Consider the following 26,267-nt stretch of genomic DNA (forward strand, 5'->3'; position numbering starts at 1 on the left):
TTGGGCAAGTTTTTGAAAATGAAACCCACAGAGAGGAAGGAATCCCGAAAAAAAATTCTGTGGAATAATTTTTGATGTGATTTTGCAATTTTCAGGGCTCTATCGAATATCCACAGATTGTGAAATTGATATAAATCGTATAAATCACAAATGTAAATAAACAGAAGTTAATTTTTAAATTAAATCGATTGTCGGTTACGCCCTAGACACACTTACGACTTAAGCCGAGAGACGACTTAGTGGAAAATGATGGAAATTAAATTTAACCATTATGTCGAGTATAATTACACTAAGCCGTCTCTCGGATAATCCTCAGGTCTGTCAAGGCCCTTATACGGGCTTCAGACCTAAGACTTAGCCATCTAGCTTAACTCCTCTAGTTCTTAATCAGGGACGATTCTTTAGAAAATTGTTATTTAGGATTGGATTATAAGGGCAAATGATTCATTAGATTTTGAAAAATCAATAAAATTGTTTATTATTTAGATTTTTGAGACCTTCGGAAACTGGGCTAAGCCTCCAGTCTGAAGCCGGCATTACTGTACTACCGATTGGAACTGATTTCAATACGCTCATAGATGGCGCAATTGATAGATGACATAACGAAAGGAGATCTTGGCTTTTTGGGATTTTCGATTTTCGTTTCCGGGACTTTGGCTTTTCGAAATTTTGACCCATTCGGAGTCTTTGTGTTCGAGATCTTGGGTTTTCTGGATTTTGGCTTTCGAGATTTTGACTTTCGAGATTTTGGCTTTCAAGATTTTGGTTTGGAGATTTAGCCCATTCAGGATTTTGGTCTTATAGTGATTATGGCGTTTGGGATTTCTGTTTTTCGAGATTGTGACCCATTCAGGATTTTGGTGTTCGGGATCTTGGCCAATTCGGGATTTTGACCTTTTAGTGGTTATGGCTTTTCGGGATTTTATGCTTCTTAGGATTTTGACCCATTCGGGATTTTGGCCTTTTAGTGATAATTATGGCGTTGGGGTTTTGGGCTTTTCGAGATCTTTGCTTTTTAGCGACTTTGACCCATTCGAGATTTTGGCTTTTCGGGATTTTGACAAATTCGAGATTTTAGATTTTATGCTTTTTAGGATCTTGACATTCGGGTTTTTCGCTGTTGGGATTTTGGCCCATTCGGGATTTTAGCGTTCGGGATCTTTACTTTTAGGATTTTGACTGGGATTTGTTCCATCAAGGCAACGTGAGATCACAGACATTTGCAACGACACGCCATAAACTTCAAGAGCTGACCGACTGTAGTCTAGACCTGGCACCAAGGCTTGTGAATGGAAAAATTCTAACTGAAGAACTACTCAAGTTCCTACCATTTATGCTAATCAATACTCCTACAGCTATCTAATATCATTCGGGAAGAATTCTTTTCTTACAAAAAGAAATTTAAACTTCTTCATAAAAAATATATATTCCTGTTGATTTCAGAAAAACATTTTGTACTAATGTGATTAATTTCGTCTGGTCCTGCCAGCTTTAAGTATGGTAGGGTAAGTGTGCCAAATTCCGACCAGCTTGCAATTTCGGCCACCTTTTTTGTTCCTCGAATTTCCATATATTTTTAGTTTTTACATTCTCTAGAGATTATACAATGCAAAAGAATAACAGAAAATTTAGCTTCGACAAACGAGATGACGTGAAAAAGGCACTGGAAGAATTCCTGAAGGGCAAGGAACTATGAGAATGAAAGTGGCCGAAATAGGGCACCAAAGCTATATCTACATTTTTATTCATTCTAAAATGTATTAAGAATGATTTTAGAGTAAACAAAGACGATGAACTGTCTACAAGGTTCTAAGCAACACTCCTTAAGTAGAAGGAATAAAAAATTCAATTTGTATTAAAAATATTACATTGCAAACTTGAGACTTTGGCGCTTGCATGCAACTATGCCGAAATTTGGCACACTTACCCTATTCAAATGGTTACTCAGTTTTAAAAATAAAATAATCATATTGGATTGTATTTGACTCTTTTCCAAACACTGAGAGAAATCCGAAAAAGTTAAAATAACATTCCAGAAATGTTAATTTTACCCTGCATTTATTGATCCGAAATCGGTGTAAATATTATGCTTTTTAGGTGTATTATGGGTTAAAGTTACCCTTTTTCATGTTAATTTTATACTTAAAAGGGTGTAAAATTAACATTAAAAATGTTGATATATTTTTACACCTAAAAAGTGTTAAAGTTCTGAGGTAAAAGAGTTAATCGCACCCTCTTTTTTTCTCAGTGAAGGACATCTCCGGTAATCTTTTTAACATGACTGTCTTTACTGAATCTTCTATTTATACGTAATTCTTTATAGCTTTCTCTCCCGAAGTATAAGCTTAAGTGTTAATCATTTCGAAAAGAAGGAATTTGGAAAACCTTCAAATGAATTCAAGCATTTCGCAAAGTTGGGATGCTGCAACATAATTTTTTATTTCAGTAGTCAATTTCAAGTTGGCAAACTTCACAATCCCAAGTACTCATTAACTTTGTTACCCTATCGACAGCTTCTTCTTGTATTTCTGTCCTTTTGCCACATTTGCCGGTTTCTCAATACTCAATTTTCCCGCTCTTTTACCTCAAGTGCAATACACATAGTATTACATCTTGAAGAATTTATATTATATGTAATACTGTATAAAATATATTTCCTCTCTTCCCATCACACCGCCCAGCAATCGTTAAACGAGTTCCTTCTCTCTTTCACCTCACAATCTCATCTCATTATTATCATGATCTGTGCAGGAGCCAGAAGCTGCAGCAGCAACTTCACATGGTCACTAACACTCTCCTGGACGATGCATTAAAGTGCAGAAGAGAAGAACAACAAAAAAAAATTAAAAAAAAAAACACCAGAGTGCAAAAAGATAATTCTTTTTGATTCAATGGAACGACGACGATGAATTATGTACTCGCCATTCGTGTGGTGGATAAATTCCTCATGGTCTTTTTTTATGTTTATTCATTTCAACCATATCTCGTCCTTTTTTTTTTGCCTTTGGGGCCACAACCAAACCTTCTCACACACATATTCCTGATCCCTTGTGCTCTCTTCTGTCTTTCACCGGCAAATGCAACATATGTATAAAATATATGAAACAATAAATGCTAAAGATGAAGGTAGGAAGAACAAGAATAATTCCTTAAGAAAAAAATCAATTGAGAGGCGCAAAAGAGAGACGACAATTATTGTATAAGTTTCCTTTTTTTTTATATATTTTACTCTTCACCTTCAAACCACATACAGAGAATTTCTTCTTCATCTCTCCCCATATCTCTCTGAACCCCCCTTCTTCATCCCATTCCCATCATTTGACTTTTCCTTGCATCCCTCCAATATTCTCATCCCATTAAACACAGGTTCATTTCATAAACGACCAACAACAACTCTTGCATTCCAAAGAAGAAGAAAAAAAGCATTCATCAAAGGCCACTTATGGGCGAAACTAAAGCGCCAAAAAACACTCCAAATGAACATCGTAAAAGGAAGCAATTGCTACCCATGGGCAAAAACAATATCAATTAATTAATATCACATACAGCATCCAGAGAATGACAATGCACAGGACAACCTATCACCAAAAACATTTTGCTACAAATCAAATTTCTTCTAGCCAAGTCCGACCAACCAACCAGCCTTTTCACATGACATATTCTCTCTTTTTTTTCTACCACTCATTTCCACTGAATAAGAACCACTTTCATCCTTTTGCAATCCAATAATCCACTGAAATTCATTTATTATGCATCAAGGTCTCTTTCCCATAAACCAGCCATGAATTTGAATATAGAACGAACGATAAGTGAAATATTCTTTCTATTTTTTACGCCACATCGTATGCGTCTCGTGTCATTTTAAATATTCATACAAAAAATGGATGAAAGTTAAAATGAACATGAGATTATTGAGAAAGAATCTTAGAAATTTTCACGAGTTCTACTTCTGACTAACATTTGCAGATCCTCATGGCAATATCCCATTACAAGAAAGGTATTTTAGGATTCACTTGGCACCACTATTTTGCATAATGAAGCTGAAGTTTGACCCACTTAGTAGCACCAGTCCATAATTATGACCTCTTAACGCTCCGTTTAAGAAATAATGATCAATAAACTTGATTTTTTTGTTTTTTAGTCGTAAATTATAAGATACCGTGGCGCCCTTTAAGGCAGTCACTTAGTACCCCCTTCATTTATTGGTGGAAAACTAAAAGCCCCACCCGCCAAAAATTAACCACGCCCCTTTGTACTAAATAATCAACGGAAAATAGTAAACTAAAACAGTAAAACCATCAAACCCTTTGCGAAATGCTGAAACTCGTGATTAAGATTCTATACCTTAACCCTTTAACGACGAGACAGTTTTCGCGGACCGAAAATCAGCAATAAAAATGAAACCAATGAACAAAACCAGTAAAAGGTCTTATATCTAGCCTTCGAAAAGCCAACAGAGTCTGATGAACCAATTGGACAAAAATAGCCTAAAAATTTAAGTAATTTTTCTGACAATACTAATGAGTGATAATTTTCAATCTAATGAAAAATATTATGTTTGAGCATTGTAGTTTCTTTTGCCAAAACGGTTTTGCTTAAAAAAATTGGAAATATAAAATATATTTAAAATTATTTTTTATAATGAGAATTTAAAAATTCGTCATTTTCTAGCTTAAAAATTTACTATATAGCAAATAGCTGGAGACTTCCAAAAAGTATCCTAGATTCCTTCAACCTTCTACTTTGCAATTACGTACAAACATAAGGAAAAAGTAACTTTAGGTAGTCACGAAAAAAAATTTTCTTTATGGGACACCGGTGTTCCAATCGTCCTTAAAGGGTTAAAACTATTTTCGATTAATTTACTGTTTACCGATTCTCAAATTGATTGGAACCAATATAAATCACTTAAAAGATCGTCCAAAATAGCTTAAAGGTAATAAAACAGATTTTCTGATAAAAATTCCTTAGGGGAAGTGTGCCAAATTTCGGCCAGCTTCTAATTTCGGCCACTTTGAGTGTAATTTCGGCCATGCAAATAAATTAATTAAAATTATTTATGTAATCTTCGAATAGTCAATAAATTCATTTTGCTTTTAAATATTTATTTATTTTAGGGTGTATTAACACAAAGACCGTTAAATTTTAGGTATAATTTGAATTTAAATTGCGTTGTAAAAACTCAATGTGGAAAAGAGTCTTACAAAAAATGTGACAGATCATTTGTGTTTCTAGCAGTCTTGTAATTTGTGGTGAAGTGCAGAAGGTTTTCCTTCGGTGTTTTTCATGAAAATTGATTAGTTTTCATTAAAGATTGTTTCTGTTTATGTTAATAGTGAATCAATCTTTAAATTTCGGGTAAAATTTCGCAGCTGGATCCTGTATTTCGCGTAAAAAAGTATAGACTTTGTGAGCGTCTCTCCGGTGAGGTAGTGTAGTCTATTCCGGCAACATCTTTTGTTTTCCTAAATTTCTTATTCATTTTATGTTTTTTTTTTCAATTTCTGAGTTCTACAATATCCAGAGAAAAAAAACCATCACTTCTAGAAAAAGATGACGTGGAAAAGGTCTTGGAAGGGTTCAGGAAGGGCAAATTGCTACGGGAATCTGCGCGTAAATTTGAGATGCTACTCTTCAGGTCTTCAGGACAAATTATACGGAAGATCTCAGGGCTTTCATATAACCGTATTAAACTAAATATTAAACTCGTTCCGTTTGACGTTTTCAAATTTTCTATCCGTTGCGTCACAAAAGGTGGTCAGAAAAAAGGTGGCCGGTATTTCACACAAAGTGGCCGGAGTACTACCCAAAGCAATCTCCATATTTTTATTGATTTTTCAATATTTTAGGGAGTGATTTAAAGAAAACAAATTTGATAAACTAGTTTTCAAGGTTCCACACAACCCTCCCGAAAAGGAAGTAACAAAAAATATCAATATGAATTAAAAATATTGCATTTCAAACTATGGACTTAGGTGCTTATTGCAACTATGCCGAAATTTGGCACACTTACCCTATCTGTTTATAATCGGTTGGAACCTGTTTAAGACCTTTCCAATAGGTCCAATAATGAGACTATTCGGAAATTTTCTGTGTTTTGGGAAATTTTTAATTTCGTCCTTTGGGGCAAAGGAGAATTTTCTGAGAAAAGGGAAATTTTTGGAAATTTACAAAATATACTTGTGCAAAATGTGTTATACAGACAAAATTTACGAAAATTGTGCAAAATATATGAAGGACAAGATTTCCAAAGACAAAGTTGCCAAAAAACAAAAATAACCGAAGACAAAGATTCCAAAGACAAACTGGGAAAAACAAAAGTGTAAAAAACAAAATGAAAAACAACGAAGATTCCCGATTCCAAATAATAAAATATACTGATCTGTACCGGAATTCTGTAACGGTATGACAATGTCATATGACAAATTTTCGAATTAAATTCGAGAACAGGACAACATTAAAATCTAGTGAGCATCAAATGGCTAATCTAATTAGCTTTATGAGACTTTTAGTAACTGATATGAATCTGATTTTCGATAAATTTTTCCGAATTTATCACACAAAATTTTTTTTAAATTTGTCATGACATTGTCATTTCGTTACAGAATTCCCCTACATGACAGGATTTTTTTATTTAAGGACACTTACGTTGCTCAAAAACGGATAACGAAGTTGACGAAAATCGCTTCCAATATGTAGAAAAGTATTATGATTAAGTGGTTCATATACACAGAGAGAGCTCTGCGATATTCGGGTGACAGCTGTCAAACACAAAGAAAAGTCAAAAGATTCCCCTTCTCGCATGTGTTTTTTTTATCTGTCATTTCTGGTTCCAATTTACCCGAATATTCGGAGAGCCCAGTGTGCGTTCTATCCAATTTGATACCTGATGAAGAGGATATCAATCCTCAAATAGTTGTTAAGAATTTTGACAAAGAAAGAAAAAATAAAACAAAACAGGATTCAAAATCCTTCGAATTAGTATAAGAATAAGGAAAAATTTCTATTTAATCAAGAATTAAATAGTAAATCTTATAAAAATAGAAAAACAATCTTAAAATTTTATATAAACAATAGCATCCTATAGTCTTTCGATTTTTCACGGATCTTAATTCTGTCTTCATGCTCTATTTCCAACTCATCCTGGACTTATCTGACGAATTTTTTTAGCATGATTTTCCAGGAAAATTCCTAGTGATGAAATGCTATAAAAGCATTTTTTGCATATTGTACAACTTGAAAATCCTGAGTTGTTATTGTATAGACGATTGGTCTGATGGAGCATCTTAAAGAGTCTCATATTTACGTAAATATTATATTGCGTTAAGGATTATTGATTTTCGCAATTTATCTAGGTCAACTCTGACATTCGGGATTATGTCATTCTTACGTAGCATCATAAATCTAATAAAAAATAAATATTATTTTGTAAAATTGTTCGTAAATATTTGTGAATTCCTACTGGGGACTTACGAAATACTCATATTATATCGTATAACCCACAAAAAAGTTCGTAAAAGTATGTACGTCTTCACAAACATTGTTTGTAGCATGATCTTCAAGCATTTGTTTTTGTTCCTTTACAAACATTTGTTGGTACATTTTTGTTTGTCTGACAAAATTTTACGAACATTTTTCTGAGTGTTTACGAACAAATATTTGTAAAAAAAAACAAAAAATTATCGTCAAGTGACATTATATTACGAACAGTTTGTGTAAAAAAGGTACAACCTGTTACAAACTTTTTTGTAGGTTATACAATTTACGAGCATTTTACAAAAGTAATCTCTAGGAATTTACAAACATCTACGAACAATTTTACGAAATATTTTTTGGTGTACTCTTCTTTTTAAAGTACAATTCCGTTTTCCGTATCGATAATGAATTGTAAGAGCTTAAGAAAAGAGCAGGCGCAATTCCTATAAATTTCATCGACATCGTCTATTACTTTCGTTATTCGTTATCGTTATTTTTATGATTTACAAAATAAATAAATAAATTCTAGAAGAAATGGTTTTTAACTCAAATTACTTCTTTCAACGACATTTGTTGCTTCCAAGCTTGTTGTTGTAAAGCTATAAGGGAAATGCTTTTAATTTGGGACATCTTGTAATTTAGAACATTCTGAGGGTAAAGTCGGACACTACAAATTAAAGTAATTAAAATTATGGAATTTTCTTCGAATATTAATTTATTAGTGTATTTCAGCTAAATATTTATTAATTTTAGAAGATATTACCCTTGAATACGTTCAATTTTGAATAATAATCTAAAATTAAATTACTTTATTGAAAATTCACTCTGAGCAATTCTTTACGAGAAATTCGACGGATTTTTGTGTTTTGTGTAGTTTTATTTAGATTTTTTTGCAGTACCAGTAAAGTATCCGGGCTCCTTGAGACATCCTACGGCTCCTTCTCATAAACAAGAGAACTTTTTAAGTTGGATTCTTAAAAATATAAGCTGTCCGAAATTACAAGCAATGTCCGAAGTTACAAAAAAGGTGTATAAAATTACAGTAGGGTGGTGGCATTACTTGTAGCCTGACTTTATTTATGGCCACGTCGCAATTTTTGTCAGAAAATTATTCCGAAAACCAAGAAAAAATGTAATGTGCTATTAAAACACATCAAATATTTTTAATTTTGAGGTTTTCAAAATCATTTTGTGTTATTGTGAAGTTTTTTGCGAATTTTTGAAGACAGAGGGCCACATGTAATGCCGCCACCCTAAATTTAATGATTCTATTTGCAATCAGTTTCAAATGTAATATGATTAATTTTTGAGAAAGCAAAGATGTCAAAATATTTTATAATGTTCCAAACAAGGTTCCTGAAAAGGGATTATCAAAAGACTTCAATTTGTATTGAAAATATCGCACTTATAACTTTGAATAGTTATGTTTATATGCAATGAACCCTGTCCTAAATTACAACCACGTTCCCTAATAAAAAAAAATATGTAGAAATTGTAATTTTTCTTTAAAATCTCCAATTTTTTGTCAAAATTTAGAAATCACTTTAAGAAATGTTGCTTGGATCCTTGTAGATATTGTAGATAGTTTATCGTCTCTGTTCTCTCCAAAATCATTCTCAATTCATTTAAATGAATAAAAATATAGACATTTCTTTGTTAATATTTCAGCCACCTTGGTTATCACGGTTCCTTGCCCTTTCGGAATTTTTCCAAAGTCTTTTTTACATTATCTCGTTTGTCGAAGGAACATTCTTTGTGTCTTTTGCATTGTACAATCTCTAGAATACACAAAAACTAAAAAATCATGCAAATTTGAGGAATAAAGAAGTGGGCGAAATTGCAAGCTGGCCGAAATTTGGTACCCTTACCATATTTGCAAAAGTATTATGTAAAATGTTGATCTGAGTAATAATAATCATACAATACGTGTCCTCATTGATAATAGCATCATTCTGAAATTGAATATTTTCAATGAGTTAAGGATTCAAAAGACACCAAATTGAAAGTTACGAAATTCTGATAAAGCACCGACACCACTTAAAATTGAACAAACTTTCAAATTTCTTTTTTTTTTTAATAAAAAGTTTGTCTCCAGTTAATGGATTTCGACGGTGTGCCTGTGCATATATAACAGGATTTTCAATCTATGTTCGGATGAACTTTTCTCTTCCATTATATCCATTAATCTTTTACGAAAACAAAGAATAATGAAATATTTGAAGTTCCTAGAAAAATCTAGAGATTAATAAAAAATTTAAAATAGAAGAACAGTAATAAAATAAAATGGCTTATAATTTTAGTTGTTTTTGCAATGAAATTAATAATTATGCAAAATGTCGAATATATAGAATTTAAACTGTAGATCTGATAAGAAATGTGATGGTGAAACTAAAACTAGAATGTAATAAAACTAAGCTTCTAATAAAATGTGAAATTGATTTTCAGAACTTTCACTTGAGTGAGTCAGACGGGCACAGAGACTGCGATGGATATTGGAAATTTAATGATTGCTTTAGTGTTCAAACCACTAAGGATAAAATTGAAACATGAAAACGACCTACTCTTCCGAAACTAATTTAATGTAGCTCCTTTTTTGTCTCAAAACTTCCCACAACAAAAAGCTCCCGAATAAATTTTTCTTTGACTTGTCTTTTTTAATAAATAAATAGCATAAATATGCTCAAATATCAGTAACAGTGTAATTTTCTTGAAGAAAATGACAATGGAAAATGTAGAAGCTTCTTCAGCTTCCAATTCAGTGCGATAAAATTACCAGAAAACGAATTATTAACCATCGAGAGAATAGAATTTCACAGAAACTCATTGAAAAGCCATTAACACGGTAAGAGAATGTCACATTATGCAGAAACTCGGAATGTTAAACAATTTCAAAATTGTAATGACAATTTTTGAAATAGACTCGAAAAATTTAACTGGTTGTTGTTCTTTTTAAATAAAACTCAGTAAAATGTCTTTTTGTAAATAGGGCGCCATAAAAAAGCACAAAAAATAGAAATTATATGAAAAAAAAATTTTATATAAAGTTGTTAAAGTCAAAGTACACAAAGTTCGTCTCCAGGTCGCCTTTCCTGCTTTTCTGAATACAATTTTTTTTTTATTGCTCGAACTCAAAGAGAGAGAGAGGTTATATAATCCACTTTTTTTCCAACTTGTCACCGCTCTGGAGCTTAAACGGTACAAGATATCAACTTTCGGTGTTCGGTGACCCCCAATAAAAAAGAAATTCCAATAGTGTCTTGGATAAAAGGTATATGGAACTCTATTTGCATAAAAAGTCGTTGAAGTTCGAAAAATTCAAATTCAATTTCGAATTTTCATACTAAAATTCATTGTCATTTGAATTGCCAGAAATCTGAAATACAGTAGAGTCTCGCTATAGGCCATCGCTCTATAGTCCACAATTTATTTACCGTTGATTTCAAAACACTGATTTTAAGTTAGGTTATGTTTTTTAGTATGCGACATGCATAATTATTTTAATATTTTTGGCAAACTTTATTAAGTAGTTGTGATAATTGTGATCCACAATGAAGAGAGCAAGGACAAGTACCACAATCGCAGAGAAAGTGGAAGCCGTCGAGCAATTTCAATACTAAAAGTCGTTGATAATTTTAAAAAATTACATGGACTATAGTGCGACCCAAGTGTCAAATTTGAAACCAAATATGGACTATAGCGAGACTCTACTGTATGTGACTTCTGACAATGCAACATGAGCTGAAATGGCAATGTAACGGCTACAGCATCGCATTTTCGAAAAAGTTTTCCTAAGATTCGAACCCAATTTGTCATATGGCATTGCCAGAGCGTTAAAGAATTCCCCTCCTGGTTGCTCTGACTTTTCCAGCAGAAAAGTCAAAGCAGTTTTTTTTTGACATTTGTGGCATTTCAAAATGTGAACAGAAAGAACTTTCGGCTATTATACAGATAAAATGATAAGTAAAAATGTTTTTTTTTCTTTGGCGTTCGAAACATATTTTCGATTTTTGGAGACAAATTTTCGAAAACTAGATTTTCGAAATTTCGAAATCGAATATTTTGAAATTATTTTAGAATATTGGGGATATTGTAAATCAGATCGATATTATTCCAATGATCAGTCACACTTCTCTCCACAATTTATCCTGATGCAACCTCTGTTAAGGTTTGATCGAATATTTTCGGAATTTGTGATTACTTATTAACCGATTTCGATGATTACCTTTTCTTTGGAGATATATTAGATTGGAACTATTTTACATAGATAAACCAGTGATAAGCTCAAATACTCTCAAGTTGGATGAGTAATAAATTTCTAAAGATTAATAATTTAGTGTAAGTGTGCCAAATTTCGGCATAGTTGCATGCAAGCGCCAAAGTCTCAAGTTTGAAATGTAATATTTTTAATAAAAATTGATTTTTTTATTCCTTGTGCTTAAGGAGTGTTGCTTGGAACCTTGTAAACCATTTATCGTCTTTATTTACTTTAAAATCATTCTTAATACATTTTAAAATTTATAAAATTGTGGACATAGCTTTGGTGCCTTATTTCGGCCACCTTAATTCTCATAGTTCCTTGCCCTTCGGGAATTCTTCCAGTATCTTTTTCACGTCATCTCGTTTGTCGAAGCTACATTTTTGTTATTCTTTTGCATTGTATAATCTCTAGAGTATGTAAAAACTAAAAATTCATGGAAATCGAGGAACAAAAAAGGTGGCCGGAATTGCAAGCTGGCCGGAATTTGGCACACTTACCCTATATTAAAAAAATTTCTGAATTTCTTCTATAAAAACAAATCCATTAAGTTTAATTTTTTTTTTTAGATTTCATAACTCGAGTAGTTCTCTCAGTAGGTAAATAAATTTCGATAATTCCTTCAGGCTTTCCCATTTTCTTATTACAAATTTTCAAAGTTTTTTTCTATACATTAATTTCAACGAGATTGTTAAGACTTATGCCTTAAGTCTTAATTATGTTATTAATAAGCATAACTAAAGAAAGTTTTGCTGGAAGAAAAACTCATTTTTGGGAAAAGTATTAAGAGAAAATACAAGAATATTTTCTCTCTGACTCTTGTCTATTAAGAATTCCACTAAAGAATTCGTATGAATCATCAAAGAACAGACTTTCTGAACACTCTTTTTTCTTTCTCACAAGGAATTATATAAAATTATATCCTGGGAATTTTCTATATACATTCAAATACACTTTCTCTTCAAAGATTGTATATAAATTGTGGTGAAATGAGAGTAAAAAAATAAAAAAATAAATAAAAAGAAAGAAAAGTGAAAAAAAAAGATGAAAGAATCTATCGACTTACCTTCTTTCTCCGGAGCTTTTTCTGCTTCTTCTGTGACTTTTGCTGATTATTTGTATTCTCATCGGAACTCGAATCACTCTCACTGCCATTGCATGCTGAACAGCACGAACTGGTACTAGAGGCGTCAGTTGTACTCTTCTTCGACGTGCTGGCCACATTAGCCTTTGTGCTCTTTGCCTTCTTCTTATCATTCGCCTTCCCTGTCGGTGATGAATTGTTATTGAGTGCCTTCTGACTCGAGTTCACACCCCTTGGAATGGCTGCTATTTTCATCTTTAGGCCACTTTTGTCGGAGCTACATTGCATGGCGCGAAATAAAAAGGTCACCGTGTTAGTTTTCGGCCTCACTCTCTCTCTCTCTCTATCTTTCTATCCTACCTCGTGACACTAAACTGGGGCGCCTGTGTAGGTGACTTTCGATGTTTTTGATGCCCAGACGAAGTGCTAGAGTCACTCTCACTACTGCTGCTCGTACCATCCGAGTCCGAGGATGAGCTACTGCTATCCATACTCTTGCTGGTGATATTGTCAGGCGGACCCGACTTCAGAGCATTGACATCCACTGCAAAAGGAGTCCAAGACAAAACTCCCCGAATATCAGTCAACAAGCCACTTGAGCGGAGCCAAAATGTCGTGGGTTTAGGTTTAAATGGTAATCAAATATCAAACAACAGAGCTCTCCATTCCAGGTGTCTCCAATTAAATTAGATTCATCTTTGGGCTTGTTGGAAAGGTCTTGGAATTTCTCACAAGTCTCAACCGGTAACAATCGGTTATGAACCGGTAATGAACCAATTAAGAACCGATAATTAATTTTTATTCAAAAATGAAATTTATTATTCCTAAGCTATATTTTGATTTTAACTGAATTATAAATCGGTTCAAATCGGTTATGAACCGATATAATTCTTATCCGAAAATATATTGTATACTTATAACCTAATAATGACAATTTAGGGTAAGATGGGGTAATTCGGAATCATGTCTATTTTGGAATTTTTAGATTTTCTCACTATTTCAGATGGTCAAAGAGGAAATGAAAGTCACAAAGAAGCACGAGACTTTATATTCGGAAGTACTTCTTCGTTGTTTTTTTTCTTTTGCCATCTAAAACTGTTAGAAAATCGCACAGTTCCAAATTATACATGTTCCAAATTACCCCATATTACCCTATCGACTTGTTTCTAAATCGGTTCAAATCGGTTATGAACCGGAAAACAGTAAATGATGCGAAAGGATAAGTTCAAGCACCCTTTTATAGTGTTAATCGATTTTGATAAGTTAACTCTTTCGTCTCCTTTGGGACTCTGGATACCCATAGAAACAACAATTTTTTAGACTATCTAGAATCGATAAAAATCCGATTCTTCTGGATAATTACAAACTATAAGGATGTCCAAATCTAGGATATTTTTTGCAGGATCCTAATTAACTCCTGAGCTTAGATATTTCAGGTCAAAAATAGTGAATTTTCAATTTTCTGCTTTCTTGCAGATATTGTGACTTTTTTGATATTTCTAGACCAGAATAAGGAAAAAACCTCTCGGGGTCAATAAGTATGATAACTAACAATTACAGATTTCATAAATTCGAAAAATATTTTTTTCCTAAATTTTCAAAAAACTTGTTTAAAACTTTATGGGTACTCTCGTCCCCAAAAATCTAGAGATCAAATGTAAGGTTTCAGGGAAGTTTTTCCTATTCTTCCTGATTTTGGTGAATTCTGATTGTCCAGGAAGTGTCTTTTAGGCTTTTGAGAAAGCTTAATGTGTCTACAATAACATCGTGTTGAAAGAAATGTGTTTTAAAGTGTTATTGTGTGAAATATTTTGAGGAATCTGTTGGCAAGCAGGGATTTGGTGTCTTCTTGACCTCTTCCTGGACATCTCAGAAGATAATGGTCAATAATTCTTCTTGTTTTAGTAATCAACCTTGTAAAGGAGTCCTGTCACACGCACAAAGAGTTTACAAAATCGATAATATTGGCTTTTGGATAATTGAAGATTGTATCCTTTTCGTTCTTTTGGGGACGAGAGTACCCATGAGTTTTCCAATTTCCCAGAGGCGGAGAAAATTCTTTCTCTACAAAAGTATCATATTTGACCACTAAGACTTACAATAAAGTGAGATTTACTGAAATTCGTTCGCTGGATATGTTGTGGTCCGGAAAGAGTTAATTTCAATTCCTTGAAATTATTAACCTTCAATGGTCTTGTTTTTTTTTCTTAGAGATTAAGTTTAACGATTTTAATTTCAAAAAGGCTTATTCATTTTGATTTTAATCATCCAAAATCTAGGCAAAACTATTTTATTGGTTGTAGCTACTTAACTAAACAGATCGATCTTTCATTACTTTAGATTTTTTTATGTTTTTCAATTATTACAGAATTAGATAGTCTTGTGACATTTCAGAATTCGGTTTTATCACAAAATTTGAAAGTTTTAAAAATTTTAAATGTATATAGAGGCATTTTCTATAAGGATAAGAATGACAAATTGCGCTAAAAAAGTACGTTTCTCCTCAAAATATTCAAGTGATAGCCTACTGACAGTAAAGAGAAGTCAAAAACGTCCACCGCCGTCTTAGCGTTGGTGACCAACCTCTAAAGCAAAAATAAAAAACAGTCGAAAATCTCTTTCACAGGTTGTATATGCCTGGAGCAACACATTAAGTGTGCAGGGTATGCGTTACATCAATTTTGCATTCACATTTAAAAGTAAGAAATAAAAGAAAGTTTAAGACGCCAAAAAGGCTCGAATAAGCCGCTGCTCCTTCTCTCTGGGAAATTTGTTCCAACGAGAGATAGATGCAGATGATGACTTTTTGATAGCCAGTAGGGAAATTCTGTAATTTTTATGGCACTGATACACGAAATCTGACAATGCCAATCGAGCTATTTCTGTTATTAAAATGTTTAAAAATACAATTCATTGATTTTCTTTAATGAAATCTCTTTTAGTGATATTTTGCAAATAAGGTAATTTTAGTTGATTTTTTTGTATACATTTATTACCATCCTAATTGTCAGAAATCTCAAATATGTAACTTCTGACAATGTCACGCTTACAGAATCACTTTCTCGAAAAAATGGCACAAAATGTGTCATATGGCATTGTCAGAATGTTAGAGAATTTCCCTACATAATATACCGAAGAAACAACTTGAAGTTACGAGGACTTTCGAAATATATAATCAAAGATCAACCGAAAATTGAAATTGAAAGTATCTTGCCGTTTAAGCGCTGGTAGTTATTTTAGACTTTCGATATTTTTTATAAGAGAGCATTCATAATTTTAAAAAAAATGGCTTAAGTTTCCCTTTGGAACGTTGTGCCACCATTATATACTCCTGTTATACACAGCTCTCTGATATCCGGCACTTCGATATCCGACTGACAGCTGTCAAACACTGACGGTTGATGAATTCAAATATTTTTATTACTTAGTATGCAGCTTGTTCAGCATGAATTAAAATGTTATTTTTACTTTATCAAAATTTTTTGATACTGCAATTGTGGTACAAAATGAAACATAAGCGCACTACAAGGAAAATTCTGTGGTTTTTCGACAGAAAATAAATTCACACAGCGCTAAATAGAAAAATGTCATTTTGTCTCCTCGTCACCTAGATATCGGAGAGAGCTGTGTAACTCCCGTCCTAAATGCTAGAATTTGATAATCTTTTGTTATCTGAAAAGGTCTTATAAGATGCTACAACTTTTTAGAAAATTACAACTTCATACGATAACTCTTAGGGGCCCTAATTCGAAAAATCAATTTTTAAAATTTCAATGTCTAATATTTCGAATTCTCGATTTTTGATTTCGATTAAATTTCAGTTTGTTGTGACTACATTGTCATACAGTATCTACCAAAAGTTTTTTGACACATTTGAAAAAGTTAATTAAAAAAAGGACTCTATTGCTTCTTCTTAGATTTTTCCAATTAGTAAATATTCCATTTTGGGTGACTTGGAAAGATTGCAATTAGTCATATTTTGTTCAAATTAGAAACTTCTAAGTCCCCAAATAAACTCACACTGATCCTAATCAAAATGTCATCAAAATGTTCCTCACGGATCAAATGTTCCTTGTATTTATTTCCTTTACTTGATTCTTTACCACTAATCCGTACACATGTAGAGCTTAAATTTCCCGCCTTATAGCAATAAATGCTCTGCTGAGGCAACCCTAAATATTCGAGACGCAATGTCTCCTTTCTAGGCCAGCGCCTCTGGTGATGGTGGAGACGACTGTATTAGTTAGTCGATCGTATGATCTCAGTGAGTACGGATGTGAGTTCGTCTCGAGTCGTACAAGTGATAGGACATAGTGCGGAGAGCTCGCGACAGTCTGGAGCCCACACCAGTCGATTGCATAAGCAGGTCACCTTCTAAGTATATTAGATTTATGAGTAGATATTGCTTGCCCCCTATACACATTAATTATTCTCAAGGATCAGGACCAGTCTTAATCTATTTGAGGATTAATCCTCTAATTTTGAATCAAAACTATTTATTTTTAAAGGAAGTCTAAATTTTTGAATAAGCTCCTTTTTTGCTTTTAGGTCACGCCTCTTTCATGACATGTAGGGTAAATTAAGTTAATTCAAAACCTGTTCCAAATGGAAATTTCTCACTACTCCAAATGGAAACGTCATTGTTTTCATGATAAATACAATACTAAATTATTATATTTATATATTTTCTATACCTCAGTTTCATTATTTAGTTAATTTTGCTCTAAATTAAGCGGAAATCCATTAATATTCACAAGTTTTAATTTGTTAATTTCTCAGAAAAATTAAATTTTTCATCGATCGACCATGCTTTTCAATTAAAAAAAACAATAAAGTGACTTGTTTATTCGTTTTGCTTAACATTTATGTCATATTTCTGGCTAATTTTAGTTAAATTAAGTGCTAATCTTTGTTGTTAAAGGTACGTGAAGTTTTCAAATGAAATAATTACCTATTTCGTGAACAAAAAGGGTTTTTTGAATTGTCTGCAAATGCTTTTTTTTGGAGAGATTTTCTTATTGTTCTAGATGGGAAAGGAGAAAAGACCACGAATAAGAACATATCCTGCATTCAAGAGCAACTCAACAAGGTTTTGGAAACCTTTCGTCGCGGTTTCATTTACACTATTTGTCTCCAATTAGAAACATTCCCTTGTCTCCATTTGGATTAATTTGTTTCCAGTAGAAGCATTTTGCACTCGCGTATTTTTCTTGTATTTAAGAAGTTTTCAAATTATATCTAAAGAATCATCACTAAACAGAAACATTCTAGAAGAGTCAAGGAGCAAATTTATGTAATTCTCTTCAGAAAAAATATGAACTTAATGCGTGTTGAATCTTCTGTCAAAGTTAAAGCGTCTGGAAATGGTTTTGAATTAGGACATTTACCCTAAGCGTTACTAGAATTATATTTTTGAATTTTTTACTAAATGGATACCCTGGTGTCTACACACTAGAAGCAATTTTTGTCAAAAATTGCCTTTTTTAAAAAATTCTGACGTTTCTGCCTACAAGGATAGGGGAAATTTTCTTTAAAAATGCATTCTTTTAAGAAATTTCTACTATTGTGTAGACGCTACTCTATGTCGCGCAAATTGATACCCTATTTCAATAAAAAAAAATTAACACTTCATGAGTATTTCATCAATAAATATTTAAAATGACATTTCACTTTTGTTCACTAAAATTTTTAATCAAAAATCTTTTTAAATTATTCCTAAAATAAATTTCTAATTCTTCCTTAATTTTTTTTTGAAGTGTTTCCTAATTTTGATTTTAACTCTAGTACGCAGTGAAAACTAGGCCACGCCCCCTATTACGTTATTTTGTGTAAAATATTTTTCAAGTGAAAAAAATATTGATCAATTTAATAAGAGGCCTTTATATGCTGATAACACAATCCATAGATTTTATAATTCAGAAAAAAAATCCCAGAAATCAGAAAAGAAATAAATGTCGGTTGTATTTATTGCCCAAAATTCATGAGACACCTGGATCAATCGAGCCTGTTTATCTTTGAGGTAACTGACCGACCTCCTTCGCCACCAATGTGCACTCGCGTGCGTGGGAAAGTGCCGATGAGTGAATCAGTGCTCCCAGAATTAGGATCCCCCCATCCCAGATCAGCCCATCTTACCAGTACTTGGGAGATTGCTGGCTTCGCCGTGCAGCTGCTGGAGGTAGCTCCACGACCTTGTACGCGTATCACTGCACTCGGGCAGGACGGGTGGATGGGCACCCGGAACCTGGGGCATTTTCCACACCCCCACCCGGACAAATCAATCACCTTAGTAGTGCTTCAAACAAATCACTCAATTTAGTTGCAATTGTGGTGCATGATTAGCAAAGGATGTTAGTTCCGAGGGTCAATCTGCAAGTAATGAGCCAAGAGGGTGCAAGGCGTGAGAAAGATGGTGTTTGGGTGACGCTGAGTGCTTCCCTCCCGTCAGTTCGACATTCACTTCCGGAATCACCCTGAACAACGGATTTTTATCCATTTCTGCCCCAAATACCCATATTTTTAACAACCAAATCCTCTACTTGAAGCCTCCATTGGGTAGTTCTGGGGTTAATTCTGAGAAAAAGCCGAGAAATTGCTGGGAAATCCCGCCAATTGCTTTGGACATTGCTTCACTTTTGGGGTCACTCAAGCAAGAGCAGGTGCTAAATGCATTGAAAATTTTTTGTTCTTTTACACCCTACCTGGTCTAGCCCCCACCCAAATCTTACATCATTGTATACCCGGATTATTGCCCCCAACAGGGAGTGCTAAAATGTGCCTTCTACCGTGCTCTATGCTGGAGAAAAGCATTAAATTATGTTTACAAAACATAGCTACACATTCCAATCCCAAAATGGCGTCGCTACTCAGAGCATCTTCAATCGCCAAAATCTCACCTGAAATTGACCAGAACCACCATCCACTTTCACTACTCACTGCACTACACACGCCACAACACTTTGAGGGTAAAATTACCTAAAAATCCGTGCAATTACTGGATCAAATTTGTCCTTTTCTCCAGATAATGACACTCACGAAATTATCCTTCTTCTTCTTCTTCTTTTGAGTTTTTTTCAGCCAGACGTCACAGTGATTTCGCCTGAAGTTAGCTGCATTTGTTTTCATTTCATAAAAAATTTCGATATGCTGATGCGATTTTATATTAAATTTTTCAGGGATTTTATCTTTGTAGAAAATTCGTTGATGCTTTTTTGCAATATACTAAATTATGAAATAGATAAAATATAAAGGGAGTTATAAAAATGAATAAAAGTCAGAGCTGAGAGTGCATTGCAAATTGCAAAGGAATTCCCATGGTGGCGATCCACGGCGAATATTGCTCTGCTGTGCTGTATCCAATGCAATGCATTATTTCCCGCTCAAAATCTCATACATCATGCATTTTCCAATAAAACAAATTTAATTTCTCAAATTTCTACTGCAAAAATTTCAAAATTGCAGATAAAATAGGAATTGACCCTTTGGGAAATTTATTATGTCAATTCCAAATATTCTATTACTGCTATATCTAATGAAGAATATACGAGAAACAATACTTCCTATCTTATCTCTCAATCGAGCTTTATCAGAGAGTCACTTCAATTATTTCCTGCTAAATTCAACCCAGAACGATTCAGTGCACTTCATGCCCTGAAACCTAATTGATGTCTTTCATAAAACCCCATAGTGAGCAATAATTGTTTGTTAATCTTCGGCTTTTGAAGTGATTTACAGTGATTGTGAGAGCTAAATCAACAAACAAAAGAAATTAATGCTAAAATTAATCATTTCGGTAGCGCTTTCATCTAAATTAGTGACCTTTCACATTTCCCTTTTCCAATTTATATGAGTAAAATATGAATAATACGACATTTCATAATTTTCGTAGAAATTCCACGTTATTTGTGCTGCTCGAATTCCACAGAGAGCAATATAACTCTTCGATTATGTCACCCCCAAATTATCATCATTATTTGGACGTCTGTTCGTTTGGCTGTCAACAGCTCTAGAGGCCAAACGGTTAGAGATAACGACTTTTACTTTCACAGACTCCCCCCTGAAAACATACAGTGGCGGCCAATAAAATAGAATCACTCCTTAAAACTTGAGTATCTTTTATTTTGGTGACTTTTTTTCTAGTATGTTTAAAAAAATATAATTTAGGAATGTTAAAGTAATTGCCTTACGTCGAAAAAATACCCTGTTTTATCAACAGGGTTACTTTGAAGGACGAACATGATAACGCGGTTAATTACCTTAATAAAAGAAGTTTGAAATTTCCAGAATGACTAAAGCTGTCTACACATTAGACAAATTATTAAAATAATAGCATTTCAAAGTGACATTGAAAAGAAACTTCAATATTGAAGCGAATATTGAAACCAATATTTCAATAATTGCCTACACACTGAACAAATTGACTTTAATATTAAAACTTCAATATTAAAAACAACAGTCTAGTCAGGGATTCACAGATCTTCTGGGATTTTCTTCCGTATTTTGTCAAGAACACTCAAAAATACCCAAGTTAGTCAGAAGATTTCTCCAGCTTCCTCCAGGTAATCCCAGATCTTCTGGTATTTTCTTGTTCCAGGAATCCTCTGACCACAGAAAGTATCTGAAATGTTTTTGACATAATATACAAGAAAATCCCAGAAGATCTGGGATTTCTTGGAGGAAGCTCCAGGAATCCTTTGACCACAGAAAGTATCTGAAATGTTTTGGGCATAATATTCAAGAAAATCCCAGAAGTTCTGAGATTTTCTGGAGGAAACAGGTGATTAGTGCTGACCAAGTTGGGTTCTTGGGAAGATTGAACAAAATATATAACCAAATTCCAAGAATCTGGGATTTGCTGGATCAAGCAGGAGAGATGTGTCTTGACTTGGATTTTGATCTTGGATGTGTTTTCATTCATGAACAAGGAAAATGCGGCAGATTTGTGATGCTCTGAAGGAAAAAGATTCTTGACCATTAAAAAATATTGAAGGAAATATCAAATCAATTTGATATTTAGAATTTTTTTGAAATTCTATTTCAATGTGACTTTGAAATTTTTTATTGACATAATTTGGCCTAGTTTGTAGCCATTCAAATTAATGAAATAAAATATTTAATAAAATGTTCCATATTGAAACAAATATTTCAATATTTGCCTACACACTGGACAATTTTCTTCAATATTGAAACATTTATGTCAATAAATCTTTGCAATGTGGAGGCAATCCTTGTCAATATTGGATATTGAAAAGAAATATTTCAATAAATTATGTCTAATGTATAGCCAGCTTAAGCCTGGAATTAAGGTAATCATAAAAGAGTCCTATGATAAAACTGAATTTGTTCAACATTCTTTTCGAAGTAAAATGCTGTATATGGCTCCTCTCGTACACAATTTTTGAATCTATGGCGTACAAAAATAACTATCATTTCTGTATGTTTCAAGGATTTAAACTTTAAACACTGTGTTTTCATGTTCGTCCTTCAATGTGATACAAATGATCGAAATCTATTTCTAACTTAGCCAGGACTTATCTGATGATCCTTTCAACTTTATTTACTTTGCGAAGAAATGCTAAGTTGTTGTTTTCTTAATACTATTGGGATGTGGGACCGATAGCAACCAAAATTTCGAGTCTTATGGTTACGTAGATGATTGATTTTCGTAATTTACTGTGGTCTGGTCAGCTATCACTTTTACCACTTTTACGATCATTCTATGCTTTCGTAGCCTCAAAAATATAATAGATCCTCTAACAAGAAAGTTCTATATTTTCTCCAATTTCTCATACTTTCATTTATCCAAACTTGGAAAATTAATTGTCAAGACATTAAATAATTACTGAAATTACACTAAAATTTTGTTATTTTAGAAATACTCGAAATGAATTTCAGTTTATGACATATAAATGAAGGTGATTCTACAGTAGAGCCTCGCCATAGGCCATATTTGGTTCCAGATTTGACACTTGGGTCGCACTATCATGTTATTTTTTAAAATTATCAACGACTTTTAGTATTGAATTTGCTCGACGGCTTCCACTTTCTTTGCGATTGTGGTACTTGTCCTCGTTCTCTTCATTATGAATCACAATTATCACAACTACTCAATAAAGTTTGCCAAAAATATTAAAATAATTATGACAAAATTGCATGTCGCGTACTAAAAAGCATAACCTAACTTAAAATCAGTGTTTTAAAATTAACTGCCGATAAATTGTGGACTATAGAGCGATGGCCTATAGCGGGGTTCTACTGTATTTTTTTTGTCCCAGCGGAACATCACTCTTGACGCATTTTGAGTAAAAATACAGAGCTTTTGCGGCCAGTACTGTATTATTTCGACGTAAGTCAATTACTTTAATTTTTGTAAATTAAAATTTTTTAAATATACAAATAAAAGTTACCAAAAGTTAAAAAAAAACTCAAGTTTTAAGGAGTGATTCTATTTTATTGGCCGCCACTGTATGTATTTTCAGCTGAATTCTGTAAATTCCATATATTTGGTTAGCACTTTTTGTTCGAGAACTGCTGACTGGTCAGCAAATTTTTGCTGATCAACTCAGCATAAATCTGCTGAAAACGCTGCATTTTTCATCTAACTGTTCTCGCTGGGCAAGAACATTTAATATTACCGACACACATGTAATTAAAAAACACTTAAGGACAGTGAATACGGATTTTAACCTATTTCCTCTTTTATTAATCTTGCACTACGTTACAGAGCTTTACGGCACACATTCTTCAGGTGCAAGACGTGGGAAAAGAGCAGTTCAAGATTAAATTTCTCTACAGACAATTGGACGAGATGCACATCCCAATGGTCAGAGCCATAAAGCTCTAAAACACAATGCAAGAGTAATAAAGGAAGAGTGCTTAAAAATAAAGGAAAATTTCTGCTTTCAATATCTAAAAGTTCAGATACTGACCGAATATCAAGAATTAAATTACTTAACGTCATAAAATATTTTAGACCTTTGCTGAATCTAGAGCAAAAGCTTTGAAATGCTTTGAAAACTTTGAAAGGTTCCCAAGTAGTTCCAGCCGCTCTAGCCAAATGGAGAAAATAAGGAGATTAAAATTGTTAATGGCATTAAATATGGATAATTTTTTATCGATATTCATAAATTATGTGAAATATTTTAGTCCTATTGTGCTCTCTGATCGGCTAAGCTTTAAATTCTTTAGATGCTTTCAAGCTCCAGAAGAGAACACAGAAGAGAATAAAAAGCAAAATTGATAAAAAGAAAATATACATTCCTGATCTGATTTACTTATTTTTTAAAGAGTCCATTATGATAAAATACTGCTTCATTTTGTTTATTTTAATGGCAGAATTGCCAAAATGATTTAAAATTATTTTCACTTGATCTTAATATAAAAATTCTTGCTTTTTAGGAGGTTTGAAATTTTTAAATTTCTTCCTGTTGCGGAACTCATATAAAAACGCTTAATTTGGCTCTCAAATTTTTACAAAGTCTGAAAATTAAGTAAGAAGTCGAACAAGTCTCTATACTTTTAATTTGATCATTATTATCGTAGGATTTGAGGTTAAGCACAAGGTTAACCATGAAATAACCTTAAAAATCATCTCATAAAAAGAAATTTTTGTAAATTAATTGAATTTACGAAATTGTCTTTTACTCCAGACAAATTTTAATATTTTAAAACATGAGGCACCAAATCAAGTAGAAGTCCAAATTGGCATAACATTTCGAGTCAGATATTCTCAACAAGAAAAAGCATTAATTGTTTTTCAATTATTCAAATTCCAAATAGGATTTTCACATTTTCAGATATTTTTTTGAGATTATTTATATTTAGAACCAATTTTCAAGTGCCGAAACCCAGTACATGTTAAACACTTTGTGGTTAGTAAAGGCCATTCAAATGTTCATTTCAGAAAACTCCATATAAATAAGTGGTGGCATTTTATGCCAATTTGGTATTCTACACCAACTTTTTATTTTTTGCCCCTATTTTTAAATCATTGAAAAGTTATCAACAACTGGTTTTTAAACAAAAAGAAGGGTAATTAAATTTTCTACGCAGAATAAAATAGTTCATAAAATTGTTTGCAAATGTGTGTGAATTCCTAACAAATGCTGAAATGCTCTCTTAAAAATATGTTCGTAAACACACAGAAAAATCTTCGTAAAATTTTCTTATTTGTTTGTAAAGTTTTGTTATATAAAGTACGGACAAATATTTGTAAGAGGACAGAAAGCGCTCGTCAAGTGATCATGTTACAAACAATGTTTGTGAAAAAGTACAAACTTTTACGAACTTTTTAGTGCGTTTTGCGATTTACGAGCATTTCGTAAGATATCAGTAGAGATTCACAAACATTTGCAAACATTTTTTTTGTGTATTACACTTATGCTTAAAGTTGGAGTAAAATGTCACTTTGTGTTTTAAAAAGTGTTAAATAGGCAAAATTTGTTGATTTGTTATGTTTTTGAGGTTAGAATTTGACAAATTTACAATCTAAGAAACTTTATAAATCAGTCTTTTTTCGTGTTAGACAATTTAAAAATTTCTCTACACAGAAAAAAATATTTTGTAAAAATGTTCGTAAATGTTTGTGATTCCTTATGGGTGAGTTACGAAATGCTCGTGAATCGTATAACCCACAAACAAGTTCGTAAAAGTTTGTTTTTTTTCACAAACATTGTTCGTACCATGATCATTTGACGAACATTTTTTGTACTTTTACAAACATTTGTTCGTAAACGCACAAAAAATGTTCGTCAAATTTTCTCATTTGTTCATAAATGTTTGTAAAATGTTCGACAGGAAAACAAACATTTACCAACATATGAAAAAATTTTACGAACATTTTTTGTGTGTTTACGAACAAATGTTTGTAAAAGTACAAAAAAAATGCTCGTAAAGTGATCATGTTACGAACAATGTTTGTGGAAAAAGTACAAACTTTTACGAACATGTTTGTGGGTTATATGATTCACGAGCATTTCGTAACTCCCCCATAGGAATTCACAAACATTTACGAACATTTTTACAAAATATTTTTTTTGTGTACGCTTGAACTTTTGAAGTTAAGCGCTGAACATCCCAGCGAACAGAGTTAGCTGAAGAAGCAGCATTATCAGCACATTTTGTTGTTGTCAATTAGTAAATATACGCTGACCAGTCAGCAGTTCTCGAACAAAAACTGCTAACCATATGTATGGAAATGGCACTGCCTTGCGAGTGTCATTTTAAGGTTAGCAGAATTCAACTGACCATACATGTTTTCTCAGCCGAATTGAAATCGGTTAGTATTTGGTGCTTGCTGTGAAAGCCTAAATTTTTTGAGATTAACCTGTAATCTAAATAATTTTTCAGGTTTAATACAGCATAACCTCATATTTAAAGCAAAACCTTTAAAAATAGTTTAAGAAGTGATCCTAAATGCAAATGTTTTAAAAGCATATTTTTTTATATTTTACG

General features: G+C 32.8%; 2 protein-coding genes across 8 annotated transcripts in view; one reads left to right on the plus strand and one right to left on the minus strand.

Moving 5' to 3' along the window:
* The window catches only part of LOC129799957 (histone-lysine N-methyltransferase ash1), a 131,779-nt gene extending 111,878 nt beyond the window's left edge, over positions 1-19,901 (minus strand). The window contains exons 1-4 of one of the 2 annotated variants that reach the window (XM_055844271.1): positions 19,712-19,901; positions 18,951-19,184; positions 13,176-13,359; positions 12,798-13,092 (exon numbers count right to left, since the gene is read on the minus strand). In XM_055844271.1, coding sequence (XP_055700246.1) covers positions 12,798-13,092; positions 13,176-13,359; positions 18,951-19,068 — 597 coding nt within the window. In that variant the 5' untranslated portion in view covers positions 19,069-19,184; positions 19,712-19,901. The remainder of the gene's footprint in view (positions 1-12,797; positions 13,093-13,175; positions 13,360-18,950; positions 19,185-19,711) is intronic. The other variant, XM_055844272.1, reaches the window with a different exon arrangement.
* A 549-nt stretch (positions 19,902-20,450) lies between these two features.
* Positions 20,451-26,267, plus strand: part of LOC129799987 (lysosomal alpha-glucosidase-like) — a 32,904-nt gene continuing 27,087 nt past the window's right edge. For 2 of the 6 annotated variants that reach the window (XM_055844322.1, XM_055844318.1), the window contains exon 1: positions 20,451-20,607. The gene's annotated coding sequence lies outside the window, so the exon portion shown is untranslated. The remainder of the gene's footprint in view (positions 20,608-26,267) is intronic. The other 4 variants (XM_055844320.1, XM_055844321.1, XM_055844317.1 and 1 more) reach the window with 3 other exon arrangements.

This window comes from Phlebotomus papatasi, chromosome 1 (assembly GCF_024763615.1).
Source record: "Phlebotomus papatasi isolate M1 chromosome 1, Ppap_2.1, whole genome shotgun sequence".
Taxonomy (NCBI): domain Eukaryota; kingdom Metazoa; phylum Arthropoda; class Insecta; order Diptera; family Psychodidae; genus Phlebotomus; species Phlebotomus papatasi.